At 41.5% G+C, this 21,056-nt stretch overlaps 2 protein-coding genes across 8 annotated transcripts in view; one reads left to right on the top strand and one right to left on the bottom strand.

Annotated features, from left to right (window-relative positions):
* Positions 1-2,263, bottom strand: part of LOC119851178 (tubulin delta chain-like) — a 47,325-nt gene extending 45,062 nt beyond the window's left edge. The window contains exon 1 of the mRNA XM_038390587.2: positions 2,183-2,263. The gene's annotated coding sequence lies outside the window, so the exon portion shown is untranslated. The remainder of the gene's footprint in view (positions 1-2,182) is intronic.
* A 61-nt stretch (positions 2,264-2,324) lies between these two features.
* The window catches only part of SETD2 (SET domain containing 2, histone lysine methyltransferase), a 143,531-nt gene continuing 124,799 nt past the window's right edge, over positions 2,325-21,056 (top strand). For 5 of the 7 annotated variants that reach the window (XR_005291173.2, XR_006279530.1, XM_038390575.2 and 2 more), the window contains exon 1: positions 3,074-3,293. Coding sequence is in view for 5 of the 7 variants with exons in the window: in XM_038390575.2 (XP_038246503.1) it covers positions 3,256-3,293 (38 nt within the window). In the remaining 2 variants the exon portion in view is untranslated. Of the gene's footprint in view, positions 3,294-21,056 lie in introns of all 7 variants that reach the window. The other 2 variants (XM_038390574.2, XM_038390571.2) reach the window with 2 other exon arrangements.

Genomic DNA, 21,056 nt, shown 5'->3' with positions numbered 1-21,056 from the left:
TGAAGGATAAAATCAAAGAAAATTTTCCAGCCCTTTAATTTAGTAAAATTCTAATTATGACATTTTTCAGTTGCATCACCAAAATTTTGTGTATGGTTATCAATCAGCTGTGGGTGTCTATCTTACTTGAAAGACTCCACTTTGCATCTTATGTAATATTTCATCATCCACAAATCTCTGCTGGAGGTTTAAAAAACTGAGTGGCTAATATCCCATTTAATGTTAGCTTGTATACGTGAATACACAATATCTGTTCAGTAACAGTAACTCCTTTTCAAAGATTCTCTTGCAAATGCGTCTCAAAATCACATTTCAAGATTAAGGCTCCAGTTCAGCAGTCAGCTCTGTGGGAGCTAGGTCCTTGCACCTACAAACATGCAGATATAATTGCAGAATTGGACCCTTAATGTTGTAACTTCTTAGGATACTACCAAGTACTTTAGGGTCAAGATTTAATTCTTGATTTTTTTCCCCACAAAAATTAACAGAAATGTTTTTGTTGTTTTGTTTAAACTTAATGAAAACTGTTTGCCCCCGACCCTGCAAGCTGTTCAACATGCATGGACCTTGGGCCACCTGAAGTCCCATTAACTTCAGTGGGACTCTGTGCAGGTGCAGAGATCTGCTCACCTGGATCAGCTTGTAGGATCATGCATGTTTGGATTTAAAGCTTTATATGGCAGTGTCTATAATATAAACATTGCAGATACTGTGCAAGTGCAGGAGAATCAGCAAGCAAAAATGACTAATCTGCTTTTATTATCCAAGCTGAGTGAAATGCAAAACCTAAACAAACATAAATGGTGAAAAATAAGACCTCGATTTTGCAATAAGCTCAATGGGGCTACGTCAGGGCATGAGAGTCTCCCCATCCATTCATAGTTCATGGAATTTAAGTCAAGATGGGACAATTCTGATAACCCAATCTGATCTCCATTTTATACAGACCATAACATTTCACCAAGTGATTTCTTCATCAAGCCCATAACTCCTGGTTGTGCTAAAGCATATCTTTTAGAAAAACATCCAGTCTTGACATGTAGAGTTTATTGTGGGATAGGGACCTAATTTAAATTCCTTCTGTTTTAAGACTCAGAGACCAATATGGTTCAATGGTTCATGCCAGAGATCAGGAAATTCTGAATTGTACTTCTGGCTTTCCCACTAGATTCATGGTTGAAGTGTCCAGCTCAACTAGAAGTTATAGTCTTGAGGCAGGAATTATTGGGTGAAATTCTATAGCCTGTGATATGCAGGATATCAGACAAGATTACAATAATGTTCCCTTCTGGCCTTAAATTCTGACATGCCATTGAATCTCTCTGCCTCAACTTCCTTGCTTGTAAAATTAGAATAATACATGCCTCTCTGGTGTGCTGAGGATTAATGTTGAACATGATGTGTCATGTAAGTACGAAGTATATTTTTATTAATAAGAAGCTAAGATGCTAACATCGGTAAAGAAACATGGTTGATAAAAATATTAGAGAGACAAGGTGGGTGAGGTAATAACTTTTATTGGTGCAACTTCTGTTGGTGGGAGACGCAAGTTCTCAAGCTTACACAGAGTTTTGAAAGCTTGTCTCTCTCACCACCTTGTCTCGATAATATCCTGGGACCAACATGGCTACAAGACGACTTGCCAAAAATATGATTTTTAACCTGAGAGTGTGTCCTTTGGTGCCACTGACGCTGCACGGGAGGACTACCATGTCCACTGACTAGTAAGTCAACCCACATGAGTGACTTGTTGAATCACAGTCTTAAAATGCACCAGTCTACCTTTTCCTGTGAACTGGGGGCAAGCGGTGCAATGGCTACTCGAGAGGAGGAAAATCATGTAAAAGTACCAAAGCTGTGCATGTAGGTAAATAATGTGCTGTAACATGTTTAGCAAATGATTATGCAAAATTCTCAGAAAATGTATAGAAGACAAAAACACAGCCCTTGGGCTGGGGAAATTACTGAATGTTTATATCCATGGAACAGGTACTTTAGGAGGGAGAGGGAAATGCTCCTACTTCCCAAATATTAAAAAAAAGAAGAAGGCTGCAAACTACTCATCCGGGAAGAAAAACCTGATCTTCAATAAAAGCCCCAAACCAACAAAACAGACATGTCTCCTTTAATAGTGAGCTTCCTGCTCCATGTTTGTTTCCACGACATGAAATTGCTTCTTTACCTTGCAGAGAAGGAGCAGCAGCTTGCATTTATGGCAGTTGTTTGCTTTGGGGCCTTGTCGCTGTTTCTCTCGCTCTCTGTATTTTCTGTTACTCTCTTAGTAGGAAGTAGATGAGTTACAGTTTCCGTTTGTGTTTCACAGCAGGAGGAGGAGGGAGCGAGGAAGAAGCCTCTGAGCTCAGCCACCGCTAAAGAGGAAAAATACAGTATACGGGGGAGGGGAGAGCAATTACAAATATAATCCACTTTCAACTCCCAGAACTACATCATAAGGGGCTGTGAATCCCCCCCCCCTTCCTCCAGGGCATCGGATCGGACACCTAGAGCAGAAGAGGAGCAGAAAACCGAATCAGCGACGGGGGAAGACGCGTTCGTCCGCGTCTGAACTTGAGGATTTACAGTTACTGAGGGAAGGAGGTTTCAGCTGGGTTGATCTTCTTCTTTTTTCTTTGATTGCTTGGTTGGATTATTTCATTGGGAAGAAGAGTGGCTCCTTTTCGGGGTGGGGCCTGGATCTCTGTGGAGGACCCAGCCCACCCGCTCTCTCCACCACCCCGGCAAGGCGATCGCTTTTGGAGGGAGAGGATTATTGCGGATTATAAATTGGCGTCTTTCTGCGCCCCGCACCCCCCGGGCGCGGGATGGAGGGGAGCCCCATGGCCTGGGCAGCAGCAGGGTCCTGTCCCTGAGGCGAGGGGGCTGATTTCTGTGCATGGGAAGCCTTTCGTTGCCTGAAAGGGGGTGGCCCTGAGACACCCTCCGACCCCCCGAAACCCGCCGCCGTCGCCGGGACATTCCCTGGTGCCCCCTGTGGTGTCCCCAGCCCCGGGGAGGATGTGAAGGCGGCGGCTGGGGCAGGAGAGCGCGCACCCCCCCCCCCCGATTCCCACCCCCACCACAACCCCGGCGGTGGCTTGGTGTCTCTGGTGCGTGGGGAGCCGGAGGAGCAGAGCAAGGGGGGGGGGTTTGTCTAACACCCTCCCCTCCCCTCCCCTCCCTTCCCCTCTCTCTATGCGGGGCGGGGGCTGCTCGGATCCTCGCCGCCGCCGCCGCTGCTAGAGGGGGAGGCCGAAGATGGGGGATTTCTATGATCCGGAACATCCCACCCCTGAGTAAGTATTGAATTTCCCCACCCACCCCCGCAGGCCGGCTCAAGGGGGGGGGCCCTACCCACGCCGGCTCAAGGGGGGGGGTCACCCACACACCTGAATTGGCCTGCTGGGGGGGGGGGCGGCGGCGGCGGCGGCGGGCCTGACATCCCCCAGCACAGGCCTGCTCGTGGGTCCCCCCCCCGGCCCGGGCCTGCTCGTGGGTTCGCCCCCCAGGGGACAGGCCGGCGCGGGGGGGGGAGGGGTTTAACCTCCGGCTGGAGGGAGGCAAAATGGTTCCCTGAGCGGGCTGGGGCCCCTCGCCGGGCTGAGGGGCCTGGCGCGGGAAGGGCGGCGGCGGCGCGGGCAGGTGCGCGCGGGGCGCGATTGGGGCTCGTGGGCCTGTCGGAGCCGGAGGGAGGGCTAGGCCGCGCATCCCCGGCCTCGAGTGAGAGCCCGGCCCGGGAAAGCAACGGCTGAGCCGGGGAGAGGTGCAGTGTGGGGGCGGGGAGGAGCCCAGAGCCCAGGGCAGGCGCTGCCCCCCCCCACCTCCGCCACGGGGGTCTGCTTGTGGGGAGGGGGCAGGGCGGGTCACTCTCCTTGTCAGCCCCCGAGAGTGTGTGTGTGGGGGGGGAAGGGCTGGGGGGTCACTCTCCCTGCCACCCGCCCGGGGGGGGTCTGTTTGTGGGGGGGGGGTCACTCTCCCTGCCACCCGCCCGGGGGGGGGGTCTGTTTGTGGGGGGGGGGTCACTCTCCCTGCCACCCGCCCGGGGGGGGTCTGTTTGTGGGGGGGGTCACTCTCCCTGCCACCCGCCCGGGGGGGTCTATTTGTGGGGGGGGTCACTCTACCTGCCACCCGCCCGGGGGGGGTCTGTTTGTGGGGGGGGTCACTCTCCCTGCTACCCGCCCGGGGGGGGGTCTGTTTGTGGGGGGGGTCACTCTCCCTGCCACCCGCCCGGGGGGGGGTCTGTTTGTGGGGGGGGGTCACTCTCCCTGCCACCCGCCCGGGGGGGGGTCTGTTTGTGGGGGGGGGGTCACTCTCCCTGCCACCCGCCCGGGGGGGTCTGTTTGTGGGGGGGTCACTCTCCCTGCCGTCCCTCCACCCCTGGGGACTGTGGGGGAGGCAGAGCGGGTCCATCTCCCTGTCAGCCCCTGGGAGTGTATGGGGGGGATCATTCTCCCTGCCACCCCCCAGGAGTGCATGGGGGGGCAGGCTGGGGTAGTCCTTCTCCCTGCCACTTACAGCTCTCCCAAGGAGGCTCTTTCTCCGCTTTTTTTGTGTGTGGATAATTAAATGGCTCCTCTCCCTACCTGCTGCTTTGTGAATCCTCCCCAGTTCCCTTATGGATGGGTAACTGGTTGGGATTCAGGCTCTGGCCAGGTAGGTGAACGTGGCGTTCTCAGGGAAATACTGGAGTTGAACTAAAGTCATGTCTTGCCCTTGCCCCATTTTCTAGCTGAAGGGGAAAATGGTCAATGAGATGCAAGCCTGAGGAGGGGACAGTCTAATGGCTGATGTTTGTTTGTTTTTCTCTCTGCCAGGGATTTTCACCAAAACATACACACACACACCAATCAGCATGTCAGGGTTGCTGGTTTCATCGCCTCTTGGAGAAGGTGGTTCAGTAGCTAATGGTGCTTTTCGTCTTCTTCCTCAACAGTCTAACAGTTAGCTACTGATCCTGAATAATATTTTGTGTTTATAACATGCTTTGCATCCTGAAGGATCCTAGAGTGCTTCATGAAGTTTATACATGCAGCATCACTGAAATGCAGTCACCTCTGGGATGGAAGGAGGCAGACAACTGGCACATAGCACTCTTCCAGTGCAATAGTTGGATGGGTGTGAAGGGTAAAAAGGGATACTTTGAACAGTGCAAACCTTTTAAACAACATGCTACAAGATCTCTAATGTTCAAGGAGAGCAGATGGGATTTAAGTTCACCCAAAATGAGGTTTTGCTGAATGATGCTTACATCTGATGCTTCTAAAATTAGTAAAATGCCAAGGATTTCAGTTTGAGTTCAGGTTCTGTTTTACTAAGCCTAGGTCACAGGGTCTCTTATTTCTTCTAGCAAATGATGAATCGGTGTATGTAAAAGTGTTTATTCATTACAGATAATCCTAATTGTTGGTGCACTTTTTGACATTCCAGGTCATTTCAATATTAAAATAAGTAGCTCATATTAAACTCATACATGTTAAAAAATCTATTTATCATCTTACATAGTCACCAGTCACTTAGAACAATCTCCAAACATATTGTAAACCTGATTTATAAAAATTCATATTGCTTTATTTAACAACTTTAGTTACAAATATTTCTTTAATATTTCATCACAACAGGGATTTATTACCTCTTAATACATTTATTATGAGCTGAGATTTTGAAAGATCTTCAGCAGACAAAAGTTATATGTTAGAGAAGCCTTTTGAAGTGTGGTCATGTAAAGAATGCATAGAGAAGCTGTCTTCCCAATCACCCTCCTGTGTACTAGATCCTGGAACCTTGCTCTTGTACATCTGGTCATTGTTTCCCACTCTGTTAAAGCAAGTGTTATATCTTATTCAGGCACATGTCCTTCTGTAAAGCAAAAGGTTTATAAAGTAGATCTGTCATGGCATCTTCTTTAGGGGCAGGAATGCTTTGTCTTTAATAACCTCCTTCTCCTTTCTCAAAGGTCATATTTTTAAAAATGCAGTGCATAGCATGTTCCAGTAGCCAGTTGAGTATTTTCAAAGCACAGTTGGCTGTCCTGTTGGAAGACACAGGTTAAAAACAAACCATGATAGCTGCAGGGTATTTTATGCTGCTGTAGAAGATGGCTTCCTCCAAATATGGTACTCCTCCAGAGTACAAACTATCAGCCTGTATGCAGACTTGTCACTGGCAGATTTCTTACACTGTTGCTCTAGAATTTCTGTTCTTCCCCCTTTGCCTGGGAGATTAAATGAAATATTTGTTACTTATCCCTGTAGCTAATGCAATTAATGACCTGTCTGAACATTGTTGGATTTCTTGTACTGTTTAGGTTTAGTTGCTGTGAAAAGAAAGAGGAGATACGTTTTCAAATTTTGAAAAAGCAGGATTTGTAACTTTTAATATCTGAAATGTGTATATATAAACAGTAAAAAAGAAAAGGAGTACTTGTGGCATCTTAGAGACTAACAAATTTATTTGAGCATAAGCTTTCGTGAGCTACAGCTTATTTATGCTCAAATAAATTTGTTAGTCTCTAAGGTGCCACAAGTCCTCCTTTTCTTTTTTGCGAATACAGACTAACATGGTTGCTACTCTGAAACCTATATAAATAGTGGTGTTTTGGAGAGTGACAGTAATGGCTAGGGGACTTGAACACTTAACTGGAGACCAGTAAATCAATAGGCTTGTACCTAGTGCAGTGGTTTTTCTTAATGGGACTATTGCTGAGTGACTTTTGCACTAGATATATTAGACTGAAGGGAACTGTTTAATCACATGGTTGGATGTTATATTTGTAAGTGCCAAGATATTGAACTTGGGTGTACAGTGATGATGCCACTGACTTGAGTTTTCTTGTAAGGAATTAAAGTCCATTTACATTTTCACCTGCTTATGTTTTATGGTACATGTTCCTCTCAACAGTAAAACTTAAAATTTTTCTAATTTGAATTTGAAATTCACAGTATAATAAATTCAATTCATGTTGTCTTTGTGTGAACTAGAACTTGCAGTATGTCTGGATAACTAGTCTTTCCTAATTTTTGTGTCCAGATTCAATGTCACATTCATTGTAAATCTGTCTGGTTTTCTCCTGTAAATTTGCATAGTATTGACTTTGATTTAGCAGTGATATTTGACAAATTAGTTATTTTGTTTATTTTGAACTTGGATAGGCTGAAGTGAGAGGAAATGTGATCTGTATGTGAGTAAAGTTACTAGTGAGTGGATAGGGCTGCTAGTGGTGTAATTAAATGCTGGACAAACTATTTTCTTAAAGAAGAAATTCAGTTTATTTTTCAGTTCAGATTATGTATGTATTAAAATACCCAGTGAATTGAAAATGCAAAAACATCTTAAATGTGCTAGATTAAAGCTGACACTTTTGTGGCACTAAATATGTGCTCAATGTGAGACGAATTCAGAGAAAAATTTTGTACCTTACTTTAGATATTTGTAAACCATTTATTACACCCGGAAACTAGAATACACCACCAAGAATTGGCTGCAACAAAAAAGCAGTATGAATTAACACATTTGAACGGTATAAGGCTGAAATCTGCACTTGTTTCTTGTTTTGCTCTCTGCTGCAGGTTATAGCTTGGCTATATCTTCAGCTTTACTGCCAAAGGCCCCTGACTTAGATGGGTGACACTGCCCATTCACGCATAAAGGTCTGCCTTATGGATCACCCTACAGTAGAACTTCGCAAACTTTTTTTTGCTGCACCCCCCCCCCCCCTTGGAAATTCATGTTCCACACATGCCCCCCTTAACATAGGGGTAAGAGGGGAATCTGGATGATGCAGAGTTTGGAGCCCATGGAGGGAATCCCCAAATGACCAGCGCAAACAGGGTGGAGGCTCATGCACCCTGTTGTGAATCCCAGCTGCCGAGAGCAGTTAACTCATGTGCGCGCAGCAGTTCCACCCCCTCTGTGCATACGCACGCCAGGTGTGAGGTTTTTTATTGTGGGGCCAGGACATGTCTGCAGTGCCACGGTTATGTTGATTCTGAGTGCAGCCACAAGGGCTAGTGGGGTGAGCTTTTGAGAGTGGAGGAAGGTTTGGGTTCTTGGGAGGGTGTGTGGTTCTTGAGAAGCTGGCTAGCAGTAAAATGGCAGCGTGGCACTGGGTGTGCTGGGTAATGGTTCATTTTTAACCAGTCAGGTCCTTGCATCCCCCTGATAACCTCAGTGCACCCCTCAGGGGGGTCATGCCCCACAGTTTAAAAACCAGTGCCCTTCAGGATCAGGGCCTAAAACTATGGTATTCAAAAGTATTGATAAAAAGAAAAGGAGTACTTGTGGCACCTTAGAGACTAACAAATTTATTAGAGCATAAGCTTTCGTGAGCTACAGCTCACTTCATCGGATGCATCCGATGAAGTGAGCTGTAGCTCACGAAAGCTTATGCTCTAATAAATTTGTTAGTCTCTAAGGTGCCACAAGTACTCCTTTTCTTTTTGCGAATACAGACTAACATGGCTGCTACTCTGAAACCTAAAATTATTGATAGATTTTTAAAATATTTTAAGGAAGTGCTTAGTCTAAAATTTGAACTTTATAGTAGTTGGCGTGACTTTATTATTTTTCAAAATTTGTTGCTAATATAAAGACTCCTGGGCACTTTAGTACTATTTGTGGGTAGTGTCACTTTGGGATTTGATTACTTTTTTCTTGTTGGCAGCTGGATTCTATTTTCTTTTTTCTTTTCCCCAAGGAAGAATTATCGGTAGTTTAGTACCCTCAACACAAGGTAGACGCATTGTAGGTGGATATAGTTAAATCAGAAAGGTAGTTCCCTCAATTATATTGTTACAATGCATCAGGGAGACACTAATGCAACTGAAAAAGACTTATTTTACAGCTGCTTCTACCTTTGTTCATTCTTCCTTATTAGAGAGACTAATGGTCTCCCAGGGCATGAAACTGAGGGAGGAAACTTGGCTGTTGTGGCATATGAATTTTTTTAACTACATTCTTGATATTACTGCACTGTCACTTGCTTCTCTAAGAAAGAACTATTTTAAAGAAAAAAATGACATGTAATTATTTAATGCATGTACAACTTAGATTTTGAACCTAATATCCATAAAACCAGATAATTTGTAGTTTGCAGGTGCAAGTTTGTATAAATCTTTTTATTAAAACATCTCAATGTTGTTCAATAACTAAATTGAAACCAGGCAGAAAACTGTCAGTGCCCTAGATTTCTGCTTACACCACTTATAATTGGAGAGCTGTGTATGATTTTAAGTCCTTTTTTATTCTCTCAGGCAAGTCAGTCTTAAAGAATGAAAGCATCTGAGGTGTATGTTTTCAAATGTATGTAGCATTTCTGTTAAATTCTGTTAAATTATACAATTCACGTACCCATTGTTTTCTATATCCAGAATCTGTATATATGCAGTCTGTAATTTTAGGACAACTATTCTGTTTTTCAAAACCTCGAAATATAAATTTCTGTAGGCACAAATTGCCTTGGGCAAGACTACTTTGGTACATCTTTCCTATTTTTCCTATTTTCAAGATTTTTTTTCTCTACAGGAAGGGATACACAATGAATAATAGTAGACTTGAACTGCCCCCTTTGTGCCCTAAATGCTTGCTATAAATTCAGTGCAGTTTTCTTGTGCTCCTGAAATGTACACTGTGAATCTTGTCATTGCACTGATAACTGGACTGCATTTGGGTCACTAATCATACCAGTTGAAGGATTAATGAGCAGTCAATTGAATCCAGTACAATTGTTTCCATTTTGAACATAAATACTTACAGCCAAAACTTTCACACTTGAATGCCTAAAGTTAGGCATCTCTATCTATATTTAAACATGTTAAGAAGTGGCTCAACTTTCACTGAACACCACAGTTCCCGCTGATGTTAATGAAAGCTGCAGATGTTTGGCATATCTGAAAATCAAGCCTCCTTTATTTTGGTCCCTGAATATGGATATTAGGTGCTTTAGCTTTAGGCAGCCAAGTTTGAAAATTATGCCTATGTGTCTGTAAGAAGAACAGTACTTGCATAGTGTCTGACCCTTCAGTTACTTACTCTATGGTGTAGTGCTTGCTTCAATGGGAGTACTCACAGCAGTTGAGTCTGCACCTAATCGTAAATGTTTTCAAGATCAGCCCCATAATTTAAATTAGATATAATTGTCCCACCCAGTTTGAACATATTTTGAGGTAACATAGAACAGAACAGTGCACAGTCTCAATTGTGGGGAAAAATAGCTTACTGACTTGTTCATATAAGCAGGTTAAGTTATTTGAATAATTCATTAATTATCTGTGGACGATTCATGTGATAATTGTATGGTAAATTCCCAACTAGAGCTGTACTTTATGAAATCATCCTGTATAGCTTAAATTCTACAGCTGTTCTGGATTTTACAAAGATTGATCCTATTCTCTGGACTTTGGTAGAGAGCTAGTTGAATGGAATTACATGAGGCGATTTGCTGATCACTTTGCATTTATAATAGGGCAATAAGCTTATGGTGTATAAAATGATACTGTGCAACTTACATTCTGTCATGCTCTAACCTCATTTTTCTTTTTCCAACTTCGTGTTCTCCAACAGTTAATTTTCTTTTTTTGAAAAATAAGTCTATTAACAAATCAGAGCTGGACTTTTCTTTTCTGCATTAAGAATTCTCTTCCCATTTCTGTTCTTGGGTATCGAACTATGAGCTCCCTCCCTTTTTTGGCAGATGGAGGAGGATTTCTTGCTCTGCGCTTTCTCCCCTCCATTGCTTGTCCTATTTCACTTCTTGTTTCTTATACAGCTTCCATCTTAGTCATCTCCCCTGTGTCACTCTTCCTCTTCCATCTGCTTATGTCTCAAGAAACATGGCATATCTACCCTGCCCATGCTGCATATAGTGTTTTGAAGGGACACAGTCAACTTGAAATTAAGTTAACTGAAAGAGTATAAATTACACTGTTTCAGATACTTCATCTACCACTGAGTTCTTGTGCCAATTTCTGTAGTTTTACAATTTTCCCTCTGTTTTTATAAGGCTCTTTGTTTTCTGGTTCTGGTGTAAAAGATTCTTACAAAAAGGAAAACGGAGTGTACACAAAATGCTGTCAAATGCGCAAAGTAAACAAACTAGGAATGGAGAAATACTTTTCCCTCTAACTTCCAGTGATAGTAATTCTAGGTGTGTGGTGACAATAGACAGAAGTGATCTAGGTTGGTAGTGTCCCTTTGACATGGGATAGTTCTAGAAAGAGGAAGGAAGAGAATGGAAGAAATAGGTGAAGTGGCATCTGGAGAGTACTTGCATAATTAGGTGTTCAATTTGATTGTTGTTTTCTTAAAATGGGAGTCCTCTAAATGCAGCAGCTTTTGAGCACTTCAAAATAGTTATTTTGAATACTGAATAGTGTTTAATATTTGCAGTGACTTGTCTATTTGCATTGATATTGTGACTGCTTCCATGCTAAATGGCATGACCAAGTCAGTAACGCTTTTTTCTTTAACTACTGTAAATTTTATGGATGGATGAAAAATAACAAAAGCGGGAGTTAAGGTTGCTAGTATATCCTAGCTGTTGTTAGGTATTATAGCACGTACAATCTGTTTTCAGGCCTCTGATTAGCTGGACATGCCATTATGAGACAGATATTAAAATCTGAAGCAGGTAAAGCCTTTTTCTGCCAGGCTTTATCATAATGTGAAGTCCTGTCCCATTGTGGACAGAAACAGTTAGCATCGTATTTTAATTCTTTAATATTAAATACTTTCTAGTTTTATAGGTCTAACATGTCAATAACAAGTTAGACTTCAAAAGTATAGAAGGCAGAACTCTTAAGTAGCCTTAAATATATATATGTGTTGAGATATATATGTTATCTGTTTCTACAAGATATACGTGTAGGACCCGAACTAGTAACGAAAAGTGCAACCTCTGCAATGGGGATGAATTCTGAGTGCGATAAGAAATTTAAGTGCAATTTCCTGAGTCGTACGGTCGTATGTATAAACTTAATACTGCATTAAAATAGGTTGTTTGCATTTGGTTATGCTTAATTTAAAAGAAAAAAATGGATCCTGGTTGCACTCGTGGAATTGTGCAACTTCTGTTTGATCAGCTTCATAGGTATTAAAGTTGACCTAGTCTGTTACTCACTGACTGATGCTCAGTACCTACTGGGCACGCGGGACAGTTATGCAGCTGGTTCTTATAACTCCATAATTCCCTAGGCATTACTTTTCCTATGCATGGTCTAGCCCGTTTTTAATTGTTTGTATCTTGTTAATTTCCAGTGTATGCTGATGGGACCCAGTATTCCTCACTGAGAACTAATCACATGGGACACGTAAAGTCTAGTTGAATTACCTGAGCTATTTGTTTTTTTAAAAATTTTGGAGTAGAAAAATCACCTTTTTCCATCTAGATTATTCATAAATATCTGATGGATTTTTCTATTTTTCCCCAAAAATATCACATTTGAGACTAAACAGGCAAGGTTTTGCAGTTGAAAAGGAGAAATTGGCAATTCTGAGTGGAAATAGTGTTAGTCAGACATGCCAAACCCATGAAAAAAACGCAGAAATTGGGCTTGTTTTTTGATTAATTGGTTTGTTGCTTGTTGGCTAGTTTTTGGCTTGTAGCTTGTTGCTGCTTTTTTTTGATCAGCTCCCAGCAAGTGGGGAAAAGGGGGGAGAGACTCGGGTGCACAGCTGGCCCACCACAATCCCAGACTGCACGCTGGGGGGATCTAGACACACAGAATGTTGGGGTTCTTGGGGATTGGTTTGTTTTGGCCTTGTTTTGAAATGGGATTAGCTTGATGTTTGGCTTACTGTGAAAGTCAGGGTGCTTATTTACCGTGTGAAAGTTGGCAACTCTGCTGACAGTGAAAGTAGTGAAGCACTTGCACTTGTAATTATAATACCCTTTAATAGCAGTGCTGATACATTGCAGAATATTCTGAAGACCAGTGTTTAGAAACCTACATAGCCTATTTTCATTTTCACTTCCTTTATTATTCATTACATTTGCATAAAAACAGGATATGTTAAGTTTCTGCTGCTACTGTAGTTTGCCCACCTGAAATCAGCTTCTGTTAATTGTTGCCATAGCAACCACCTATGATGTTGGGAGCTATACCTGTCTGAGGGCAATAAAACACTTCATATGTTTGCCCAGTGTGTTTAATTGTTTTTAATAACTTGGTTCTCCCCCCTCCTGCAGTGGTGGGCTTTACCAAGTAATTTATTTTAGACAATCCGATTGTTTAAAAACTAATGCCTGGAGTTTAGATTATTTTAAAATTTGTAGCCTCTTGTATTGGAGGGGAGGGAAGAGTGACTTTCAAGATGCGTGCTGTTGCTCACTGAACCCAGTTGGGAAGTTTTGTAATATAAGCTTAAACTTTATTTATCACATAAGAAACTACAATGTAAAACAAGGATTTTGGATTCTGTACTGAAGCAGTGACCTGGATAAAAATCTGGCGGGTGGTACATAGTTCATAAATGGCAGCAAAGGAGTAAGTGATGTCCCTCAGGGCTCTGTATAGTGGCTAATCTCAATTTTTATCTGTAGAACCAAAAACATGTCTCTAAACTTGCAGATGCCTACATTGGATCTATCATAAATACTGTGGAGATACAGATTTGCAGAAGGATCTGAGAAGATAAGTGGCAAAGGCAGCCACCTTATAAAATATAAGCACCAGCATTTGATGAGATGAGGTGTAGGCGGTGAATGTGTAACATACTAGAATTGGAATTTAGAAAGACCCTAAGTGTGTTAGTAAGTTTTGAACTGTATGATACTGTAGGAAAAGCAAATGGTGTTTGGATGCACTGGGTTATAAGGAAGGGACTAAGGATTCTGCTGTAGAAGATGCTTGAGGCCCAAACCAGAATACCAAATGGAGTACTGATTTTTGAGGACATCCGTGCATTGGAAGACATACAGGGGAAAACATCGACTAATTTGGGGTACAAATGGAGAGCCTTGTAAAGATAGGCTTCAAGAAGTAAACATGTTCTGGCTTGCGATAAGGTTACTTAGTGAGATCTTAAATTATCCAAAAACTCATGGGGATCAGACCAGAACCTATGTAAAAATCTCTTCTTGATCTGTTAACAGCATTGATAACTAAGGAAATGATTTAAATTAGATTTGTTTTTTCATCCAGAGATCAATGACCATAGGATTAATTAGTGATGAGGATTATTAAACTAGTGGCAAATTGATTTTAAGGTGGGTTTATATATATATGTAAAATAATTTATATGGCAATCTGTGGAACTCTTGGTACTGAAAAATACAATGAAAACATTCTAAAAGTGAATGCTCTTAATTTTAAATTTGTCATGGAAAAATCTTGGAATATATATGAAAAGTGTGTGCTGGTTGGAAGGCCGAGGACATGATTAGTTGAGTCTTTAGTTCTTTCCATTTTGGGAGGACATAATTGGAACAAGGGCTTAGTTATCAACTTTAATGATAAACATGTGTCTAATAGCTACAACAGATAGTGTAAGTTTACACCTTGATATGTCAGTTCTTTGTCTATTTTGAACATCTTTGGTTCCTGACCATTTTTTACAGTTTGATACCATTTGTTTTGTCATATAATTTTATGGTAATGATGAACATAAAAACTTTCTGCCTTTTATTAGAGACTAAGCAATGCATGTGTAATGCTGACAGAACCCGGTCATCGACGGGCGGGATCGAACCTGGGACTTCTGAAGCTTAGTATATGAGCCTCTACTACATGAACTAAAGGCCACATGGCTCTTAGCTAATGCTGTAGTAAACTTGTTAATCCCTAGAATGGTCTAGGTGCTACTGGAGGGGAACAGAGCACCACATCAAGCAGGCATAGGTTATGCACGCAAACTATAAAGTAAATGTCTTGAAGGAAGGGATGGAGGGAATTATGACTGGTGGGAGTGATGTATATGGCTATAATTTCCTGGCCTAACAGACTGATTTTTTTTCATGGTACAAGGTGGGTGAGGGAATATGTTTTATTGGACCAGCTTCTGTTGGTAAAAGAGGCAAGCTTCTGAGCTACACAAAGCTCTTCTTCAGCTCCATGATTTTTCATGGTTAGACAGCTTGATTGCCTTTAACTATGAATCTTATTTCTTGCCTGTCACTTAAAATGTTTCCTAGACAGGCAATTTTGACCCCTAAATATCTTTAATGTGTTAAGCATGGGTGAGTGGACTTTGTGTTCACTGGCTGACGGAGAGCCTTTGGAATAGTGAAGAAACATCATAAATGGAGACTAAACATGTTGGCTCAATCCGGAAGGATACTTGTCCAGCCCTCAGAGGAGATTGCAAATGTATATAATAGAACCCTTCTGCTAGAAGGAGCCCTGCAGGGAGGACCCAATTGTTTTCTTCACAACAGAGAGGAAAACAAATTGCAGGTGACGCATCAGAGCTGCACATTATTATTAGGCTTGTCTAGTCGATGCCTTTGTTTGAGATTTGTTAAATTTAATGGCCAAAACAATTTTTTCCCTTGCACAACTATAAATATGCTCTGTGAAGCCATTAATGCCAAAGAGTTTAAAAATATCACCATTGATAATTCTGTGTTTCAAAGGCCAGCTTGAAAAGGGCCGGCTTTTGCGGGGAGGGTGTTGCTATGTATATTCACCCATCAAATTTGCAGTCTAAATCCTAACTGTTTATGGAACTCAGGAAATCTGAAAGATCCTGCCTAGAAACGTTCAGCTTGAATCTGTTTTTGAATCTTTTAACAAAGTTACTTTAAATCTAAGACTAGTCTTATTTCTTAGTTTATGTTGAGCATTAAAATGACTTTTCTTCAAGTGACACAGACAAGTCTAGTTTTCCTTCCAGTTAGCAAAAAGTGTGTCTACACACAGCAAACATTCCTTAACATGGTGGTGGCCAAACTTTGTTACAGCATGGTCTAGCTAGCTGCTATTGCTGTGTCCTTACTGTTTTTCAGAGAACTTCCCATCATTTCATTGGCACATCTCCATTGGTAACAGTGATGAGGGAGCCTTCGTGTCAAACAGCTGCTATGGTTTTAACCACTGTGACTTGTGGTACTTTGTCTACTGTTGCTCCCACCATTGCTAGCAGGGAATATTTTAGAAAAATGCTAATATAGTTAGGTCCAAACAGAGTTATCACAGGTTATGAAACCAGATGGAGGTACCACCCTGGTTTAGAGCCTGCCTCTTAAAAATTATTTATTGGTATAGATCTTGTTTCATTGTATTGAGAGCATTTTTTTTAATCTGGTTATAACACAATTTCGCTCAGTCCACACCAGTAGACCAAACTTGTAGTATAACCGGTTTCAGTTACTACAGTGTGTAAACCCTGCTTATACCGTATGGTTCACTGTTCTTTTTGCTCTGTGTAAAAGGGCTGGGGGGGGGGGGGGGGAAGAAGCATGTTTCCTTTAGCACTTTTTGCCTCCATTACAAGAAGTGGTATCAGTACATTGCCCATGTAACTGTTTACATCAGGCTTTGGTGATCACATGAAACCGTCAGGGTGAGTTTTGTAATGGAAGACGCTATGAGCAAAAAGCCAGTTGGTGGCAGCTCAGACACTTGGATAAAACACTGGAGCAGTTTACAAATAGCTGCCATTTGTTCATTAATGAAATTGAAGGGGAAAACACCGTACAACTAGCAATGTAAGTGCTCACGAGTGTTTTGGAGCGGTTCTCTGCGTATCCATATATGGAAAGTAATCTTTAGTTTGCATAATCATTGCCTTTTGTAGTATAATGTTTTTTGTTTTCCTTTTAGGATTGTGTTACTTCCTTTGAGTAAGTGTCAGTTGTGTGGCCATGAGGATTTTTCTTTGTATCTTTTCTGCTCTTACAGGTTTGCATCTGATATAAAGAAGATTCTCATATAGTGTCATGATTTTAGGAAAGCCTTTCTGCCCGAGGGTAACTTTATTTTTTTATTTTTAAAATGAATCAGAAGACAAAGTAGAGCTTACATTATAAAAAGTATGTACCAACCCCTTCCTTACGGTATTTCAAGCGATTGTTTGCACAAACAGGACATTAAATGAACTTTCAAAAATCTTTCCAAATTGAAAAGCTGAAATGGTTTTCTTATAAAAAAGGGACATAAAAGGACACTTAAGATTCTTTCCAAGATAAACATTTGACTTAATTTTTGTCTTTAGCTGTCTTTTCAAAATTCAGGTAATTCTTCATGGCCTTATTTGTAATTCTTTTATACTATATATGCTCAACAACAGCAAAAAGCTCAGTACTCAGAATTAATCCTATAGCAATAAACAGGGTGTACCCAGTGGAGGAAATCTTTTATTTTTTGTTTATATTAAAGTAGTGCCTTGAGGCCTAAACCAACATCAAGGCTTCATTGTGCTAGGCGCTGGGCATAGAAATAGTAAGAAACAGTCCCAACCTGAAGAGCTTTCATTATAAATTGACAAGACAAAGGATGAGAGAAAGGGATAGAACATACAAGCATAATATTGGGAACTGGGGTAGAGAGATTGAGTGAGTTGCCCAAAGTCACACAGGGTATCTCTGGCAGAGCTGGGAACTGAACCAAAATTTCCTGCATCCCAGTCCAGGTCTTAGCCAGGGGATGTAGTTTTAATTTCAAGCTTCCAAGGAGTTCTAAAAGTGTTCAAAAGGGCAGAGTGAAAAGTACTAGGGACATCACGAATTTGCCATATTTTTGTAAGTACCACGTTACTTTGTTAGGAGTATGTCACTGTCTTTTAATGTTATACTTGATTTTATAACTTTCCTTCTTGTGACTTTGTACCCCAAAGGGAGAGATTTGAGAACAGTCACTTTAGTGTGTCATCAGGGAAAGTTTAACCTAAGAACAGCCATACTGGTTCAGACCAGTATTACATCCAGGTCAGTATCCTGTCTCTGAAAGTGGCCAGTACCAGATGCTTCAGAGGGAATGAGCAGAATAGGGCAATTTCAAGTGATCAGTCTTGTCTTCCAGTCCCAGGTTCTTGAAATTGGAGGGTTAGGAACACTCAAAGCATTGGTTTGCATCCTGAGTGCAATAGGCATTGATGGACCTGTCCTCCATCAACTTATCTGATTCTTTTTTTAATCCAGTTATACTTTTCCCTATTCACTTTCTCTATTCCATTCATGATTTTATAGCCTTCTATCATATCCCCCTCTTAGTCATCTCTCTTCTAAACTGACCAATCCCAGTCCTTTTAGTCTCTCCTCATATGGAAGCTGGTCTATACACCTAATCATTTCCATTGCTCTTCTCTGCCCCTTCTCCAACTCTTATCTTTTTTGGTTGGGGCGACCAGAACTATGTGCAGTATTCAAGCTCTAGGTGAATCGTGGATTTACATAGTGGCATCATGATATTTTCTGTTTCATTAGCGAACCCTTTTCTAGTGGACCCTAACCTTCTATTAACTTTTTTGACTGCCACTGCATGTTGAGCAGATGTTTTCAGAGAATTAACCATGATGACGCCAAGATCTTTCTTGAGTGGTAACAGCAAATTTAGATCCTGTCATTTTGTATGTATAGTTGGGATTATTTTTTCCAATGTGTATTGCTTTGTACTTGTCAACAATGAATTTCATCTGCCATTTTGTTGCCCAGTCACCCAGTTTATTTTGATCCCTTTGTAACTTTCTGCAGTCAGCTTTGGACTAAACGATCTTGAGTAACTTTGTATCATCTGCAGATTTTGCCACCTCACTGTTCATCCCCTTTTCCAGATCATTTATTAATATATTGAACAGCACAGGTCCCAATACTGTTCCTTGGGGGACCCTGCTATTTACCTCTCTCCATTGTGAAAACTGACCATTTATTCCTACCCTTTGATTCCGATCTCTTAACCTGTTACTGATCTGTGAGAGGACCTTCCCTCTTGTCCCTTGACTGCTTAGTTTGCTTTAGCTTCTGTGGCTTCAGTCAAGTTCTATATCTTTTTCTGTCTCACCTGCAGGTGGACTCATGACGCCTAATAGATAGCTATGGATTATTTGTTGTAGTGATGTAAGTGTACACAACACTTTACAGATGTGGAAACGGCAAAGTCCCTGCCATGAGGGACCTGCAACCTACCATGGACTATATGGAAGATGGGAGTAGCAATGCAAACACATTAAGGGATGAAGATGTTGTTAGAGCTGGAAGATTAATTTTCAGTGGCTCTTCTGATACCTTGCAGTCCTTCGTGTCATCCACAGTTGGTATTTCATCACCAAGTGTGCTGTTTTATGTTGGGGGTACGGGGAGACAGAATTCTGCTACCAGGGTTTACAGGAAGTGAGATTGAATTTAAACTAATCATTGGCATTTAACAACCAGTAAAGGCAGTGGAAATGGTGAGTCCCCAGGTCTTCTAACCTCTAAAAGCTAGAAATAAATCCTCTGCTATCTAGAGGAGGATGGATGGGGAGAGGACATTCCAAGGAAGTTGTGGACTACCCATGCTGTGTCTGAAATATTACCAGACTAGAAGTCTTCATTTAAGATTATGTTGTAGATTTGTGGTTAACTAATTTTGATTTTATAATAATTAATTTTAATATCCTTTTCTTGCCTTTACACGCTGTCTCACTTGGACTGTGTTGGTGTCTTTTTCGTTCTCCACCTTTGTTTAGTTATTGTGCATGCAGTCATTAATTTACTTGCAGTGTTCTCAGTAATCCTGTGCATGGCTGCTATGGCAACGACTTTGCTTATGATGATTCCTGTCATGGTTTAAAAATTAAGCACTCATTTGGTTTCTTATTTAGACATCTCCTGGTGCTGAACAAAAAGGGGAGAGAGGGTGAGTTGTACAGAATTATCTTTAACAGTTCAGGGAGATTTTAGGTTATTTAAGGAGAAGTAGTGGGTGCGTGAGTTCTCTATTAGAACAAAAGACCAGAAACCACTGAAAGCTGGTGGTATAATGCTGACTGAGTCTCCTGCTTCCCAGAGAAAAGTATCCTAGCTGCTCTAAAATTGTAATATATTTTAATATAAAAATGTACAAATAGCAGCTAATACATTTAGCTTTAGGGAAAATTACTGCAGTTTTTCACATGTGCCTGCTTTCTTTGACCCACTTTCTCTTTGTGTGTCTTCTCAGAGTAGCTGTGGAAAGGCAAATGTCTTTTATAACATGGCCATGTAGCCATTTTTCAGCTTCTCCTCAGGCTTCAACTGCTTCCTATCAAATCAGCTCAGCCCTTTATCATGGCAATCATCCTTCACCCATTCACCTACCTCTACCACTCCATTTCCCTGGCACACTCCTCTGGAACCAGAGGCAGCATTTAATGGTTGCTAGGGTAGAGTTTTCTCTGTTACCACAGCTTTGAGGATGCCAGTTGGCCAAGGACAGGCATTTTTAGCTCATGCCAGTATCAAGTCTTTTTTCCCCTCCAGCTGTGAAAGAACTGAGTTTAAATGATCATAGTAAAAAATTTATAGAGCTGTCATTTTTCCATATTGTGCTCTGATGCCTATTGGATCTGTTCTTAGTGGCTCCTGTCCATGTAGGGATACTGTGCATGTCTGAATTGGAAGATGCGTCAATTAAGGTTCTTAATCATTTTAATAACTAGCATTTGAATGGACAGCATCAATTTGTGTGGCTCAAAAGTTGATCTGCCTCTTTCTCAGTTTGCAAAGTTCAGCTTTTTGTGTATTAAGAGAGAAAAATTAACTCAGGATTGCTGGGGTAATCTGTGCCAGTAGCTCAGCACGTGTAAGAAATTCTACACTGACATTCTAGTGACAATGCACGATGCCACTGAGCATTCATGTAGGATTATTATAGCCTGGCTAAAACATGAAGTTAAACATCCTGAAAATGCCAAGTACTGTACAAGTCAAGTATTTAGATAATTCTTTCCTTCAGAGTGCTCTACAGTGTGTTCTTTATCAAAATGTATGTTGAGCAACAGATCTTAGTTTCCAGCTCTGAATGTTAGAGCCTGATTAAATGAGGAAAGGAGAAGGCAGGGTTGAAACTAAAGCCTTGTCTACACTTGACATTTGCCCGGATTACTGCTATTGATAACGGGCCCCTGGTATAACCTGCATCAGTAGAAAATCTGTGTAGACAGGTATATGC

Source organism: Dermochelys coriacea, chromosome 2 (genome assembly GCF_009764565.3).
Source record: "Dermochelys coriacea isolate rDerCor1 chromosome 2, rDerCor1.pri.v4, whole genome shotgun sequence".
NCBI classification, from domain to species: Eukaryota; Metazoa; Chordata; order Testudines; family Dermochelyidae; genus Dermochelys; species Dermochelys coriacea.
Note: the sequence above shows the minus strand (reverse complement) of the source record. Positions and strands in the feature narration are given on the sequence as shown.